The 18,514-nt window shown below is 41.1% G+C and overlaps 1 protein-coding gene across 1 annotated transcript; it reads left to right on the top strand.

Moving 5' to 3' along the window:
• The first annotated feature begins 442 nt into the window (after positions 1–442).
• Positions 443–17,924, top strand: fgl1 (fibrinogen-like 1). Its single transcript, XM_061901507.1, has 7 exons — positions 443–657; positions 6,823–6,991; positions 7,070–7,229; positions 9,741–9,838; positions 14,366–14,454; positions 14,600–14,787; positions 15,244–17,924. The coding sequence occupies exons 1-7, from the start codon at positions 589–591 to the stop codon at positions 15,431–15,433; spliced, it is 963 nt and encodes a 320-aa protein (XP_061757491.1). The 5' UTR covers positions 443–588; the 3' UTR covers positions 15,434–17,924.
• Positions 17,925–18,514: the final 590 nt, after the last annotated feature.

The raw sequence follows: 18,514 nt of genomic DNA, 5'->3' as shown, positions 1-18,514 counted from the left end.
TATGTTTGTACTACATTCTATCTTATTATTTTCATATATTTGTTATCTAAAAGTTTGTTTTTCTTCATAGAAGACATGTTACATGATCAAATGGTGCTATGTAAGGGGGGCCCAGCTCAATAAAACTAACTTCAAATCATTCAATTTGGGTGACGCTTTTTCGTAATACGTGTTTTTGGAGGTACAAATTGAACTCACAGAACCAATTAAACTATTACTGCACGGTGGACAAAATGGACACATGCTAAAGAGCTACTACACTTACTGGTAGAACAAATACAATACAATAACCATAAAAAAAGACAGACAGTATGCTAAACAGTACTTTTTACATCATTTTACAACACTTCGAGAATTCAAACACATAACAACCAAACCTTTTCTGGGGAGTGTGAAAGGTTTGCATCTGTTCTTAATATTTTCTGCATACCTAAAATGTTTTTGACTCTACACAAGCAGGTCAGCGTCTTGGCCGCAGGTTTGTTTTGTACCCGCCTGGTCTTGGCAAGATCCTAAAGAACCGAAGACTGTGAAGCGCTCGGTCCGCTTCTATGGTTCAGAATCTATTTACAAGACGCTAAGAAGAGGATGGCTGATTTACTAGGACTACTGGTCTCACGTCTGACAGTCATTGCGGTTTGCTTTTATTCCCTCTGTGTAAGTCTAAGACTTCATCTTTTACCTTCTGTGTGTCTTAGTATTCTCAATGTGCCAGGTACGTCAGAAAAGTTCCAAGACTGGTTTTGAATCCAAACTACAAGTTGTTGTTTTTTAACTTGGAAGTAGAGATGGGTAACTTTCACATCCGAACCCATTCTTGGTAGCTGGAAATACATATCTGCATGCAAAGGTACCAATTATCAGTACTTTTGTGCATGTTCATGTGTTGAATAAATTAAGGGTATAGGATTAAATGATAATTGTTTAATCCATGCATCCATCCATTTTTTTACCGCTTTTTCCCTTGGGGGTTGTGGGGGGCGCTGAAACCTATCTCAGCTACAATCGGGTGGAAGGCGGCCACCTCATTACAGGGCCAACACAGATAGACAGACAACATTCACACTCACATCTACACACTGGGGCCAATTTAGTGTTGCCAATAAACCTATCCCCAGGTGCATGTCTTTGGAGGTGGGAGGAAGCCGGAGCACCCGGAGGGAACCCATGCAGTCACAGGGAGAACATGCAAATTCCACACAGAAAGATCCCGAGAGCAAGATCAAACCCAGGACCTCCGTATTGTGAGGCAGACGCACTAACCCCTGTGCACCGTGCTGTTTAATATAAAATATATTTTCAATTTAACATTCAAAACAGAGTTGATAATGATAAAGTTCCTCTCCAGTTGTTAAAGGGAATCATAATCACAATTTCAGAAGGGTTAAAAACCAATAAAAATCAGTTCCCAGTGGCTTATTTTATTTTTCAAAGTTTTTTTCAACATTTTGCGAAGCCACTCTCCACTTTCCTGTGACGTCACATAGCGATGCCAATACAAACAACTGGTGGATAGCACAGCAAGATATAGCGACATTAGCTCGGATTCAGACTCGGATTTCAGCGGCTTAAGCGATTCAACAGATTACGCATGCATTGAAACGGATGGTTGGAGTATGGAGGCAGATAGCAAAAACGAAATTGAAGAAAAAAACTGAAGTTATTGAGCGAATAGCTATTGACGCTATTCGGCAATGCATGTCTGCCTTAGCATCGCCGGTAAAATGTGCAGACCAACGATCGGAAGTTTCGCATCTTGTGACACTGGATCAACTTAAATCCGTCGATTGGTAAGTGTTTGTTTCGCATTAAATGTGGGTGGAAGGAAACGCTGGATGTAAATATAGTTTCAAATGTACATACAGCTAGCCTAAATAGCATGTTAGCATCGATTAGCTGGCAGTCATGCCGCGACCAAATATGTCTGATTAGCACATAAGTCAACAACATCGACAAAACTCACCTTTGTGATTTCGTTGACTTTATCGTTGTGAATGCATCTGTTTTGAGTGTCGAAGGATATCCAGACATTCTTGCCATCTCTGTGCCATCTCTGTCGTAGCATTGCCGGTAAAAACCAAACAAGGGACTTGCGCATCTCTTGACACTGGAGCAACTTAAATCCGTCGATTGGTAAGTGTTTGTTTGGCATTAAATGTGGGTGGAGAGAAAGGCTGGATGTAAATATAGAATAGAATAGAATAGAATAGATAGAATAGAGTTTTATTGTCATTATTGCAATGAACAGGTTCAAAGAACAACGAAATTGGAGCAGCTCCTCCTAAGGTGCATATACAATATGGTAGTATAAATTAAAAAAAATAAATAAATAAATAAAAAATAAATTTAAAAAAAAAAGATAGAGATGACAGATGTATCTATGTATACATACATAAAACATTATTTCACATTGTAGTCCAAAAAAATAGAAAAACATTTAAACATTACACATGAGGACATGATGGACATATGGACACTCAGTGCCTGTTTAGTGCTACTATGGCTCTTGGGTAAAAGCTATTTTTTAGTCTATTGGTGCTCGCTTTTAGCACCCTGTAGCGTCTGCCTGAGGGTAGCAGTTCCAGGTGGCTGTGCCCGGGGTGGAATGGGTCTTTCAGGATGCTCTGTGCTTTCCTGAGACAGCGGGAGCTGTACAGGTCAGCCAGGGGGGGGAGGGGGCATCCGATTAACTTCTGGGCGGTCTTTATGACTCTCTGGAGCGCCGTTCTCTCTGCGGCCGTGCAGCTGCTGAACCACACGCAGATGCAGTAGGTCAGGATGCTCTCAATGGAGCACCGGTAGAAGGACACCAGCAGTTCCTGTGAGAGGTGGTTGTTCCTGAGTATTCTCAGGAAGTGCAGTCTCTGGTGTGCCTTCTTGATGGTAGCCGTGCTGTTGGTGCTCCAGGATAGGTCGTTGGCCAGGTGGACTCCCAGGGAGCGGAAGTCGGAGACCCTCTCCACACAGTCACCACTGATGATCAGGGGCAGGATGTCCGTTTTTTTCCTCCTGAAGTCTATGACCAGCTCCTTGGTCTTGGAGGTGTTCAGGGCCAGGTTGTTGACTTTTCACCAATCCGACAGCTTCTCCACCTCATCCCGATATGCAGCCTCGTCTCCCTCCGAGATGAGCCCCACTACGGTGGTGTCATCCGCAAATTTGATGATGGAGTTGCTGGAGTGGGCAGGTGTGCAGTCGTATGTGTAGATGGAGTAGAGAAGGGGGCTCAGCACGCAGCCTTGTGGAGAGCCGGTACTGAGGTGCAGGCTTGATGACATGTGGCGACCCAACTGCACCCTCTGGGGGCGGTTGGATAAGAAGTCCTTAATCCACATGTAGATGGAGTTCGAGAGACCCAGGTCTGACAGTTTGGACACCAGTCTATCAGGAATAATGGTGTTAAATGCCGAGCTATAATCCACAAAAAGCAGCCGCACGTAGCTTCCCCCCGTCTCCAGGTGACCCAGGGAGGAGTGTAGGGCTGTGGCGATGGCGTCCTCTGTGGACCTGTTGGCTCTGTAGGCAAACTGGTGTGGGTCGAGCTCGGGAGGGAGGACTGAGGTGATATGGGTCCGTACCAGCTTCTCGAAGCACTTCATAGCTCTTGGTGTAAGTGCAACTGGACGGTAGTCATTCAGACATCTGACAGAGTTCTTCTTCGGCACCGGGATTATTGTGGAGGTCTTCAGGCATGATGGGATGACGGCCTGGGAGAGGGACTGGGTGAAGATCTTCGTAAATACTCCGGCCAGCTGGTCTGCACAGTCTCTTAGTACCTGTCCCGGGACTCCATCTGGGCCCGTAGCCTTCCTCGGGTTCACTGCCTTCAGCGTGCGTCTCACCTCATGCTCCTCCAGTATAAGGGTGCAGCTGCTGTGGGTGTTGGGTGGAACTGTTGTGACGGCTGCAGGTGTTTTTCTCTCAAATCGGGCGAAGAAGCTGTTTAACTCCCCCGCTCGAGAGGCGTCGCCGTCAGCCGAAGGGTTACTGGGTCTGAAGTTGGTCATGTCTTTTATTCCTTTCCATACCTCCTTGGTGTTGTTGCTCTGCAGGTGGGCTTCCATTTTCCTCCTATGTTCGGCTTTTGCCTCTCTGATGCCTCTCTTCAGATTGGCTCTGGCAGCACTGTAGAGTGCCAGGTCCTGCGCTTTGAAGGCACTGTCTCTCTCTTTGAGTAAGCCCTGGACTGTTTTTGTCATCCAGGGCTTCCTGTTGGGGTAGACTCGGATGCGCTTGTCCACTGTGACAGTGTCTATGCAGTGTTTGATGTACCCCAGGACTGCTTCTGTGTACTGCTCCAAGTCTGGGTTTTCAAAAACTGACCAGTCTGTTGTATCAAAGCAGTCCTGCAGCTGTTCCATGGCTCCCTCCGGCCATGTTTTGACCGTTTTGGTTGTGATAGGAGCACTTTTTCTTATTGGTGTGTAAGCTGGCAAAAGGAGCAGGGATATGTGTTCAGACTTGCCTAATTGGGGAAGTTGTTTGGCTCTATATCCTTTTTTTATGTTGGAATAGACTTTGTCCAGTGTGTTAGCTCCCCTCGTAGCACACTTCACATGCTGGTGAAGTTTGGGGAGCACTTTTTTCAGGTCGACATGATTAAAGTCCCCCGCTATGATGTGGATGCCGTCGGGATATTTGTTCTGTTGTGCACTGATTGTATCGTGCAACAGAGCTAGCGCCGTGCTAGCGTTAGCATCGGGAGCTATATACACGTTTGTGATCAGGACAGCAGAGTGCTCCCTGGCTAGATGGAAGGGTCGGCATTTAACTGTAAAATATTCCAGATCTTGGGAACAGTGGCTGTTAACTACTTTTGAATCAGAAGTCCACTTGTTGTTTAGGTAGGTTAGCAGTCCACCCCCACGCCGCTTGCCGGAAGACACTGCGTTTCTGTCCTGTCTGTGTGCTGTGTGACCGGTTAGCTCCATGCTAGCGTCGGGTATTGAGGACGTTAGCCAGGTTTCCGTAAACAATAGGGCGCAGCTGTCCATCACAGTGTTTTGTGCTACACGGCGCCTCACCTCGTCCATCTTGTCCTCTTCACCATGAGGAGCGAGCGACCTCGCATTAGCCAGGAATAGACTTGGTATCGGTGGTCTGTTTGGGTTCATTTTTAGTCTGGCTAACACGCCGCCCCTTCGGCCACGGCGTCTTCGCCTCCGCCTCCCCCTCGCCGGGCACAGTAGCCATGGAGCTCCAGGGCTACGTGCTAACTCCTCTGGGATGTTGTGTCGGCTTGTAAAATCCACCGAAATAGTCTGCTCAGACCGCAATCCAATCTCCAACAAATCGTTTCGGCTGTACATAACCTTCGCCCAGCAATTTGCTGACTGGGCTAGTAATAAACTATATAAAAACAATAAAAACAATGCACCTAAGGGGAGAGCCTGAAACGTCACGTCCATGCGCGCCGCCATTTTCTTTAAATATAGCTACAAATGAGGCATAATGCTGCAATATGTACATACAGCTAGCCTAAATAACATGTTAGCATCGATTAGCATACCGTGCTAATCGATGCACATTCTATGTAAATCAACTTGAATCCGTCCCTGATCGTGTTGTTACACCCTCTGACAACACTCCGACGAGGCATGATATCTCCAAGGTACCCGAAAACAGTCGAAAAAACGGAAAATAACAGAGCTGATTTGACTTGCTGCGTGTAATGTGGTGGAGAAAATGGCGTTGACTACCGAGGTGACGCCACGTTCTGACGTCATCGCTCCGAGAGCGATTAATAGAAAGGCGTTTAAATTCACCCATTTATGGTTCAGAAATCGGTTAAAAAAATATATGGTCTTTTTTCTGCAACATCAAGGTATATATTGACGCTTACATAGGTCTGGTGATAATGTTCCCCTTTAATCTTGTTTTCTCTTTTCTATTTGCAAGTATTATGTAGTAAATTTTGCTTGCAGTTGCAATTCGATCCAATGTTAATTACCGTAGTTACAGGGTCGTACATTGGTAATACTTAAAGACCTCCTGTTTCCAGGGATGTATTTCACGAGTTTGTAAATAGAAAAATGGAGGAAGGATGTCATAATTAAAAATATTGATGTAAACATTGTAGTATCGATTAAATACGGTTCTTGTACTTGGTATCGTTACCGTCGATATATATATATATATATATATATATATATATATATATATATATATATACAGGTATAAAATTGATTAGATTTATATTTTCTATTAATAGATACTCAAAGCGCTCACAGAGAAGTGGGAACCCATCATTCATTCACACCTGGTGGTGGTAAGCTACATCTGTAGCCACAGCTGCCCTGGGGTAGACTGACGGAAGCGTGGCTGCCAGTTTGCGCCTACGGCCCCTCCGACCAACACCTATCATTCATTCACCAGTGTGAGCGGCACCGGGGGCAAGGATGAAGTGTCCATCCCAAGGACACAACGGCAGCGATTTGGATGTCAATAGGCGGGGAGCGAACCTGCAACCCTCAGGTTTCTGGCATGGCCGCTCTACTCTACCCACTACGCCATGCCGCCCCTAAATATATAATATATATATATATATATATATATATATATATATATATATATATATATATATATATATGTATAAACACACACATATATATATATATATATATATATATATATATATATATATATATATATATATATATATATACATATATATGCATATGTATATTAATTTTTTTTTACTCAGTACTACCCACGGGCCAGATTTTGGACGCGGGCAGTAGTTTGGGAACCCCTGATCTAGATCGTCTGCTTGATTCCAAGTGTACTGATGAAACATTTCTGCTGTTCATTCCTATTCTGCAGGCATTAGACCAATGCAACGAGGAAGTGACTCGTCTGAGGGAGCAAGAGAAGTTTCTAGAAAGTCGGCTTCGTGAGCAACAACTCCTCCAGCACAGACTGCGACTGTTCAACCAAGCTGGCAACGAGCCAAATACCGGGGTGGACCAGACTCTCCAAGCTCAGCAACAAGGTCCCGGCCACAAGACAAAGTTGAAAAGCTGTGCAATCCATCTAATAAGAGCTACTTTTGACATACGTGTGTTGGCAGACTGCTCTCAACTGTACACTTCTGGCCTCAAGTCCAGTGGGTACTACAACATCCACCCTCATGGCTCCACTGCTGCAGTCAGGGTGTTCTGTGATATGAGTGACGGAGGCGGTTGGACGGTGGTGCAAAGACGCATCAACGGAGCAGAGAATTTTACCAGGTTCGTCTGTTAAAGTCTGATGTTAGATTGTGTATGACAGCACGATTCAACTGGTGGCCCGGGGGCCAAATCCGGCTGGGAATGACACCAGAACATTTTTGTTGCAAATAACTTAAAACACTACAGTGCTCCTGTTGTATAGAAGATCTTGGAGCACTCTAAACACATTGGCAGATCCTTTCATTGACATTTCAACCTTGCTAAGAAACATAAAACACTGGGGACCAAACTTGTGATTTACATAAATGAGGTGCTCCTCAAGTCACCCCTTTAACTCATCTCCTTTTTGGCAGTTATACATGTTTTTCTATATTGTGATTTAGGCAACAAAGGTATTGCTGTAACTTATTTACATCAAGTAGTAGTTATTCATTTAACTTATTTAACAAACAAGAACGAAGCCGGCAAGTTTGGTAGCCCTGACAACCACCACGTGCACACCTCTGATCGTCTCTCATTTATCAAGAAAATTAGTGCTATGAATCACTCTCAACAGTTCACAAATGCACTTTAACGCGCGGGTGTAAATGTGTTCAATTAAATTCATTTGGGATAGCCAACCGAGATGCAGCATCTCGTTTTCAAGAGGGTCCCTAACCGTGTTGGAACATAAATTAATATTGATTGATTGATTGATTGATACTTTTATTAGTAGATTGCACAGTTTAGTACATATTCCGTACAATTGACCACTAAATGGTAACAGCCGAATAGGTTTTTCAACTGTTTTAAGTCGGGGTCCACGTTATTAAATTCATGGTATATTTAGAATCGACAAACCCTTTTCAAGAGGAAAACATATACGGAGAATGTCTGCAATTTGTGGACGACAGAGCAGACAGCGGACAAAAAAGAAGCCTTTAGGTTGATTGGCAACACTAAATTGGCCCTAGTGTGTGAATGTGAGTGTGAATGTTGTCTGTCTATCTTTGTTGGCCCTGCGATGAGGTGGAGACTTGTCCAGGGGGTACACAGCCTTCCACCCAAGTGCAGCTAGGATAGGATCCAGCACCCCCCACGACCTTGAAAGGGACAAGCGGTAAAAAATGGATGAATAGTTTAAAACAGTACAGTAATATTGACAGTGAGCTCTATATATGTGCTTTTACTGCCGTTTAGTGTCTATTTTTAAGTCCTTTGTAGAACTAGTAAAACATCAATACAGTAAAGTTGTTTTGGTAAAAATCTTTTGTTTTAGGTTAAGGTAACCACGAACACTTAAAAAATTGATATTTTCAAATTCATAAAATCACAAGTTGATTTCATGTTGGACAAACATAAACCTCAAAACTTTACAACTTTAAATATAATTTTCTAAAAAAGCTGCCTCAAATTCAGCCCTTTTAGGCCGCAAAAATCCCAAAATAAAGCTGGTGAAATCTTGGAGGGACCGAAAGAAAGTTTTATGTGACAGTAATTTGACAAAGAGGGTGAAAACTTCTGTCAAATTCCAGAATGTAATCATCGCAAAAGGTGTTCGAGTGGCCAATCTCACTAGGAATTGCAGGAAGTCTGCGTCAACAGAAAGTGCCCTCCTGGTAAAGAAAGAACAACCAAAGGAAATTAATGTTTTCCAATCAGAGAGAAGGTGTTGACAAAACAGAAATTAAAAACTATTGAAGATAATGAAAAGTTGTCTTTGAATGTAGTTATCTTTCCACTCTCTATTCTTCACTGTTTGTCCAGTAAAGGTTAAAATGTTAATTTGTTCTTTTCAAAGTTATTCGACAATGTTCCTGCATGTCAAGCTGTAACTGCTCTATATTTACAGTGTTTTGTGCGAACAAATGTGTTTGTGTAGAACAGATTATTTTGGTTTATGTACATTGTTTTCAATGAGGAAACTTGCTTTGGTTAAAGTATGTTTTGGCTAACATCGTCACTTCCGGAATGTTAACAAAGGTACCACTGCATTATCAAATTATATTTCTCATTTAGACCAAATTCATTGTATTCTTGTAATATGGGGACTGCGTGGCGAAGTTGGGAGAGTGGCTGTGCCAGCAACCTGAGGGTTACTGGTTCAATTCCCAAATTCTACCAACCTAGTCACGTCCATTGTGTCCTTGGGCAAGACACTTCACCCTTTCTCCTGATGGGTCCTGGTTAGCGCCTTGTATGGCAGTTCCCGCCATCAGTGTGTGAATGTGTGTGTGAATGGGTGAATGTGGAAATACTGTCAAAGCGCTTTGGGCTCCTTAAAAAGGGGTGGAAAAGCGCTATACAAGTATAACCATTTACCATTTAATATGCCGAGAGTCATAGAAAAAGTGATCAAACCAGAGATGTCTGGTTTACAGCATTTCTTATGAAGGTGTAACAATGCAACAGCAAGAGTTTAAACTGTATATATTATTCTATTTTTAGTAAATAAAGGTTTCGTATACCTTGTTTCTCACCCAAAAGTTTTGACGCTAAAATAACGTTCCATACCAAAAAGTAGAATGAAGAGTGCCTGTACCGTTACAACGGCTACATCATCAATCATTAAATCATCTGTCTGTCTATCAGATCATGGGTGGAATATAAAAGTGGCTTTGGAAACATGGCCGCAGACCTTGGAGAGTTTTGGCTTGGTAATGACAACCTGCATGACATCACTGCACACGGTAGGTCTTGATCGTGTCCTACTGTATGTACACACACTTTTCTTTACCCTGTTTAAGTATGCAACTTCTGATATTTTTTGGACCATCCCACTGAAACCATACCATTTGCTTGTTTTAGCTCTCAATACATGTTAACACATGTAACTTACATGTTTGTCTTGTTCCAACGCTAAATCTGACGATACACATTTTGAACTACTCCAAATGTTTATTGGCCCATCTCAAGCAACCTTATTTCATTTTTGGTACAAAATTTTCCAACTTGGAGATGACTATTCGAGTAACGGGGGTGAGTTTTAGCATAGAATTAGAAAAACATTAAATACAACCACATAGCATTAATGCTAATAGCATGTTGACACCAAATACACGACAGTGATTGAACAACATTTAAATATAAAAAAAACAATGTTTTAGGTAATGTTGTATATTTGGTGGTTGTCTGATGGGTGGTGAGCCAAGGAGACGCCAAGAGGAATCGTCGAACAAAAATATTTATCTGTTTCAGCGAGCCTCGGACTAGAGCTGCAGCTGTACTAAAAGCAGTGTGCCGAATCTCTTCATTCTACTGTCCTGTTGGAACACTTGTGTTTAACTACCATTTCTAGTAGACCTCCTCTCCTTGTGGGTCTAATCTTGACCCACTCTGTTTATCTTTTCTTGTCATTATTCCTATGATTAGTTTAAATCAGGTGACCTCCAAACCCTATCTTCTGTCCCTATCTGTGGACCTTCTACCGGGTGTTGCTAATGTCTTTAATCTTCCTCCTGACACCTACATTCTTATGGGATTCCCAATCTCCTGTGGATACTCTCTTCAGTGCCGTTTATGTACCTTTGCACTTTGACCTTAGTAGAAAAATATTTTAAAAAGATTATGTGGCCAAATACAAACACATTCTACTTCCAATCCTATAAGATAATTATACATGATATAATTAACCAAAGTAACAATACTATACATCTGTAGCAAAGATATTGAAAGCTAAAGACTGGTGGAGGAGGGTGGTAGACTTTTCCTTTCGCCATGTCTTGTATTGTATATTCCGTAGAAACGTCTTAAATGTTGGTATAATAACTTTGTCTGAGTTACAGAAGTGGTCTGCTATTTTTAAGGACTTTCTGCAAAAATGTGAGTCTCACAAGATTTGTTTAAACTAAACTGGCAGGCCACCAATAAATAGCCTTAATGATTTAAAAGAGAGGACCTAAAATGGAAGGAACCTTGACCAACACTACTAGTTTAACTAAAGAAGTTCAGCAAATGACTGACTGCATCTGAAGTAAACAAGCTATAGCGACAGTAAATCAATAAACAATTTGTACCAGCCAAAAACGGGAGGACTTAAAGACATGCCTTGAGGAACGCCTCATTATGTGTACGTGTAATTGTATGGTGTCATTCCTGGGCCGGATTTGGCCATCAGTTGAATATAAAATGGCACTGATTTGGTGGAATGACTCTCTTGATAACTAAAATCATACCGCATTTTCAGTGAGCTAAACTGTGGCATTGCTGTTTTTACTGGAAGTTGTGTGTTCATTTTTAAGACATTATTTCTTGTTTATATTGTTTTTCAGCTGCACCTAACAAAGTAGCCACCAGCTTTAACTTTTTTTTTATTATTCAATTTATTATTATGATGCAGGAGAGCCTCTTGCACTCGCAACCATACTTGACACAAAAGCGGGTCATTCCTCCGACCACTCAAACGACCACCTCTGTGTGTGTCGCCAAAGTATCCCCGGCCTGTAAAATTGAGTGTGAGTGGCGTGAGACACCGCACACTTCCACATCAACATCAGTTTTGATACGTCTCAACTTTGCCGTGAAAAAGTTAGCATGTCAGGTTATTGTGCGTAAGCGAGCTTAATACATGAGGCCCCAGGTGGTAAAATATCCTTTAATTGGTGGAAATGTATCACTGTCGTAACTACCTTCCACATTGTCCGATCATCCTTAATTTTTTTCATGATGGGTTGGGGCATTGAACGCAACATGATCACCTTGACCTTCAACATTCTCTTAACCATTCGAAATGTTTTATGGTGGCTGAGGTCACCACTCAGTACCTGACCACATGTGCACATGACTAAAAGGGGTCATAATATGTTTTATTTTCGACATGTAAAACACTTAAATGAGGTCTACATTTAATTTTGGTCAAAATTGTACATAGATTATGTTTTACGGACCATCTTCAAACCGCTTTATGACTGTATCCTAAGGATGCGCCGTTTTGTGGGCGGTCTTACTTATATACCTCCACTTCAACTTCGTCTTCTCATTACCAGACATTTAGTAGTTTTTAGTGCTTCCATAGCGGAAGCAGATAGAAGTTAGAAGTGTGAAGACAAGTGAATTATATTTATATAGCGCTTTTCTCTAGTGACTCAAAGCGCTTTACATAGTGAAACCCAATATCTAAGTTACATTTAAACCAGTGTGGGTGGCACTGGGAGCAGGTGGGTAAAGTGTTTTGCCCAAGGACACAACGGCAGTGACTAGGATGGCGGAAGCGGGAATTGAACCTGCAACCCTCAAGTTGCTGGCACGGCCACTCTACCAACGGAGCTATGCTACTTTGTATTAGAAATGGCAACAGCTGAGAATGCATGTGCATGTACGAGCCAGTCTGCCCCACAAGAAGAATGGATGGCGGACTTGCGTAAAGCACTTTGTGGGAATTTCTACCACATAAGGTGATATCACAAATGGGAAAAACATCCCACTTGGTTGGGGCAAATTTTGATTTGCTTGTCTTTAATGGATATATCTGCAATGTATTCATTAGTAAAATTTTCAGGACGAATGCACATCCCAAATACACAAAAACCTGTCCAATGAGTAAGAAAATAGGTTTTTGCATAATAGGTCTTCTTTAAGTGTCACCCCTCACTGGTGCTAGTTTGTAATAATCGTAGCACTCTTCCACAAGGTCCAATCTTCCAGTCTTCCCTCGGTCCGTGACTGTGTTTATGCACCGACACAGATGTCGCCCCCTTCTGGAAAAATAGTATGCGTATAAAAAGTATTCTTCAAATGCCCCGATTTCCTTTGGTGTCGAGTCCTGCGTCTTGTGTGCTTCCCAATTCGTGCCAACCCCAATTTCCGTGGGTCAGGGTGGTAGAGAGATGAATGGTGTGGGTGAGATCCCGTTCAATGATCTAATGCAATCTAATTCAATCTGTAGTACGGGCTCCATCTACGGCAGGGGTCGGCAACCCAAAACGTTGAAAGAGCCATATTGGACCAAAAATAAAAAATCTGTCTGGAGCTGCAAAAAATGAAAAGCCGTATACAAGTCTAATAATGAAGGCAAAACATAACGTGTCTATATTAGCTATAATAGCCTACTATCAAAATGACTTTGTGTCGCAGGCTGAAGCAAATCTTCGTTGACAGAAATGTTCAAATGCAATATTTATCCTACACATTTTTACATCATTAGAAACCATTAGTAAATCACAGGCTATGCAGAAGGTCAGATAACGCCTGGAAATTTCTAGCTTTTAATGGTCAAAGGTATATATGTGTGTGTTCAAATTAAATGAAACGTCGGGCTGTCTTCTTTTAATAGATTTATTAAAATTTTTGGCAAGCTAGGTAATGTTGGCTGTGGTCTGGAACAACATGGCACACAAACAAGTATCTGACATGGAGCCAATATTAAAAACAGATAATGTGTCATGAGACATGAAAACTAAATACATACAAAGAGGATAAGAGTCAAGGATATTAAATGAGCTAAAATATACTTATTAATGAGGAATAATGATGCAATATTTACACACAGCTAGCCTGAATAACCTGTTAGTATTGATTAGCTTGCAGTCATGCACTGACCAAATATGTCTGATTAGCACTCCAACAAGTCAATAACATCAACAAAGCAGACTTTTGTGCATTCACGCACAGTATGAAACTTTTGTTGGACAAAATGAGACAACAAAGGAGTGGAAAATTTTACATGTAAACAATTGTCACAGTCCACACTATGGTGAGTTCAAGATCCGCCAAAACAAGTAGAACAAAACGATGTTCACCAAATACGCCCATCAGTGAAGCATACACACAAACATATTAAAAAGTGGGCTTTCTAACAATTGGGAAGGTTTGTGTCATATCCTCAAACAAAAAACAACAAAAATTATTTCCCCCATCTTTTTCCATTTTCAATCTTTTTCTCAAAATGCTCCAGGGAGCCACTAGGGCGGGACTAAAGAACCGCATGCAGCCACGAGTTCTGACCCCCGATCTAGAGGTACACCAAAGAATCACTTAAATAAATATTCAAACGCTGTGTTACTGTTCAAACTGTGTGTAAAGTTGAAGTGGCCAAAAATATTAAATATACTTGTTAAATGAAACATCTGCATTGTTTTTAATAAATACTTCGGCCTACTATGCTAATGTTGGTCATTTTGCTGGTCCTTGGAGAGACAAGTATATTTCTGAGGTGGTACTTGGTGAAAAAAAGTTAGAACCACTGCTCTAATGTATGGTAATTGTGTGTTTGGTTCCAGGCAATTACACACTGAGAATTCATTTGGAAGACTTTGACGGTACCCGACGTGACGCTGAGTATAGGAACTTTAAAGTGGCAGATGAAAAGGTGTGAGTAACAACGTCACTACCCAGGTTATTTTCCTTGCCTCTTGCCCAAAAACAGTTGGGTACGCTCCAAGATAATGCCAACTAAATGCTGGTGTTGTACATATTCAATGCAGATTCACCTGATCAGCTTCTCTCCTTTGCAGGATTTCTACCGACTCACCTTTGGAGCATATAGTGGCACGGCGGGAGACGCTCTGTCTGGGAACTACCAGGTTGACGTGTCCAAGTGGGCCAGTCATCAGGGAGTTCCATTCAGCACATATGACAAAGACAACGACAACTACCGAGGCAACTGTGCACAAGAAGATAAAGGAGGCTGGTGGTTCAACAAGTATGTCAAATTTGCACATCTATCAATCACTAACGGGACGGCATGGCGTAGTGGGTAGAGCAGCCATGCCACAAACCTGAGGGTTGCAGTTTCGCTTCCCACCTATTGACATCCAAATCGCTGCCGTTGTGTCCTTGGGCAGGACACTTCACCCTTGCCCCCGGTGCCGCTCACACTGGTGAATGAATGATGAATGAATGATTGGTGGTGGTCGGAGGGGCCGTAGGCGCAAACTGGCAGCCACGCTTCCGTCAGTCTACCCCAGGGCAGCTGTGGCTACAGATGTAGCTTACCACCACCAGGTGTGAATGAATGATGGATTACCACTTCTCTGTGAGCGCTTTGAGTATATAACAATAGAAAAGCGCGATATAAATCTAATTATTATTATTATTATTATTATTATTATTATTATCAATTGTCATTATATCTATCTGTTCTACTGCTATTCCCCAGGTGCCACTCAGCCCATCTGAATGGCCAGTACTACCCCGGTGGGTACTACAGTGGGCTGACTGACGATGGCGTGGTTTGGTACACCTGGCGGGGATGGTGGTACTCTCTGAAAACCAGCATCATGAAACTTCGACCTGACAACTTCAAAATCAACCCCCTGGACGACACCAATGGCGTTCATAAGGATTAGATCCTAAAACTGCTGGTTTTTAGGCATATATGCTCTGCACTATAAAAAAATAACCGAAAAACGACATTAGAGTACAGTGGTACCTCGGTTTTTGTTAGTCGTCCGTTCTAAAAGATGAATCAAATTTTCCCATCGGAAAAAATGTAAATCCAATTAATATGAACACAAATCAGGTTTAACATGCAAAAAATAATGTAAAATATACAAATAAATGATGAATGAAATGTATTCATAAACAATATTTACATTTCAGTTTTACCTTTATTGTAAACTCTTGTTAGAAAAGAATTTGCACTTTGCTTCAAGTTCTTCCTTGAACTCAATAGTGTCTCACACATTGCAACTTTTTTGGTACCTGGGTGGATTAATTTTAAGTTGCTATTACTTAAAAAAGCTCAGAAACAATGTCACTCATGGGTGGATTTGTTTGTTACAGCCCATGTTTGGTTGTATGATAGCCTACATGGTGTACGAAAACCAGAGCAAAATTTTGAGGAAAATTTTGGTTGGAAACCGAATCATATAAAAGGAAAGGCGTACAAACACCGAGGTACCGATGTTAGTCATGTAGTCATTGTTACAGCTTGCAACCTGCAAACATTAAATATATTGTCGTAAATATAAAAACTATACATAATGATTGTTTTCTGTTACAAGTAGGGATGGGTACCGAATTTGGAAGTTTTATTGGTCGCAACCAAAGTTTGTTGATACTCCCAGGTAATGGTTCATCTAAAAATCAAATGGTACCATTTATCAATACCAATGTTACGCATGATGGACGACTGGTTGCAAACTCAGCACCGTCTCAAACACTTGGCAGGCAAACAGACATATTCATAACAGACTGTCTAAGTAGTAATTTTCCATGCCAACAAAGCAAGCATACTTGATAGAAAAAATTTCAAAGCAAGACTCCATTTTTTTCAATTTGCGCTAGTTTGATGCTAATTGGATATGCCATATACATGTTACTAATTGGATATGCCATATACATGTTACTGATTAACATTTTGAATGGTGATTTCAACACCTTTAACTTTGGTAATCGACACTAAACTAAGATGCACGTTTACAACCAAACAGCTGGTGTGTAATAAGTGAATTACTTAGAGTATAAACACTTTGTAGGACTCAACAAAAGACTAGAATGCCACGTTCAACTTAATAGCAAAGACTACTTTCTGAGTACTGCCACACACCCAAGACAAACAAAATGATACTCAAAAGTGTAAGAAAAAAGATGTGACAACTGGACAGCACATATTTCATTACCAGCTTATTGTTAAATGTTACTATCAAACTTTGTCACTAAATGTACACACACACAAAAGTGCAGTAATTAGCACTGCATAGGTTCAAATGTAAAAGGTACCCATCCTTAGTTACAAGTATCTTTATACAAAACTTCAAATATTAACCACAGCTATCAAACAAAACAGTTCTGCTGTATACATGACTGTATTGTCATAAAGCAATAAAACAGAATGACTTCAACAAAGTGTTGTTTTTTTTAAACTATAGGCTAATACTAACGTTGGGCCCTCAGTGGCCTGACATTTATTACAATTACTTTGATTCTTGAAACCTAACGACTAACTTATTAAGATGATTTTTCTGTTTTTTTAACCTTAGTCTTATCATGCAAATCATACAAATTGGAGTGCTGGATAGTTAATGCAATATATCTATACTTCTTATTAATTAATTAATATAGTACTATGTAGTGTAATATAATCTAAAAGTATTTTTTTAACTGGACAGACACCAGTTGATTGTATTGTGGTTAATAAATAAAAGGGTTTAGGTTAGAATAATATTATATTTAAGGCTGTCCAAGGAATAAACTTTTTTAAGCAGAATAAACACAATGTACGAAATAATGAATCCTCAAAGAATCACCATTAGCAACAGTGTCTGAATCATGCAAAGTTTCACTTTAACAGTCTTGATTATGTAGATTGAACACACTATGAGTTGAAAACCTATTGGTGGATATATACATCATATATTTATCTTCTGAGGCCTCGGTCAGGACAAATACTTAATTTCGAATATATTTGACGTTACCGTTCTACACGGCAGGGCCCTTCCATGAGCCCTTTGCTTTTTGCTCTTTCCATTGAACCTCTGTCAATAGCCCTTCATCCCAACGAGCTAATTGCAGGCATATGTAGACATAATGTGCAGGTGAAAGTCTCTATCCATGCAGATTACCTTCCTGTATATGTCTCGGACATCTCTGTCTCAGTCCTGGCTGCCTTAAGTACTCTCCAAGATTTTGGACATGTGTCTGGTTATAAATAAAACTTGGGGAATAGTGAAATATTTCTGAAAAAAATTCTGCTGCTAAGAAATATCTTCTGCAACTTGGGCGTCCAGGTAATACACATAATTGCATGACTTTATAAAGCCAACTTTGTTCCACTGTTGTCCAGTGGCATGTATGCCGACATCTGCTGACCTAATAAAATCACTTTTTGACAATTAATGGCAAATCTCCAACGGGTCGTTCAGAAGACGGCAAAATTGTTTTAAAAATATCTCCTCAATGCCTCAATGGTTTAAATTAACATTTTCTTCACTTCTAGGGATCCCAATTACAAAAAAACTGTTGCTGATGGACAAAAAAAGAGGGTTTTAATTGGAAAAGAGGTTGAGATTGCTCCATGAGTGCATAGCAATTTTGAATGTGTGAATTCTCAGTACCTTCTTAACATAGGGAGCATGTGAAGATAGGATTAGGCTGACAGAAAAAGGACATACATGCATTTGGATTAAATGCTTTTTCATTCAAACATATTTGAATTCATTTGAAATATACCATGGGTCTCAAACTCAATTTACCTGGGGGTCACTGGACGCAGAGTCAGGGTGAGGCCGGGCCGCAAGAAAAGATTTAAAAAAGTGAAGTGAAGTGAATTATATTTATATAGCGCTTTTTCTCTAGTGACTCAAAGCGCTTTACATAGTGAAACCCAATATCTAAGTTACATTCAAACCAGTGTGGGGTGGGTGGCACTGGGAGCAGGTGGGTAAAGTGTCTTGCCCAAGGACACAATGGCAGATACTGGGATGGCG

Source organism: Nerophis ophidion, linkage group LG05 (genome assembly GCF_033978795.1).
Source record: "Nerophis ophidion isolate RoL-2023_Sa linkage group LG05, RoL_Noph_v1.0, whole genome shotgun sequence".
Classification (NCBI taxonomy): domain Eukaryota; kingdom Metazoa; phylum Chordata; class Actinopteri; order Syngnathiformes; family Syngnathidae; genus Nerophis; species Nerophis ophidion.
The sequence above is the reverse complement of the archived record's forward strand: the minus strand, read 5'-3'. Positions and strand labels throughout refer to the sequence as shown.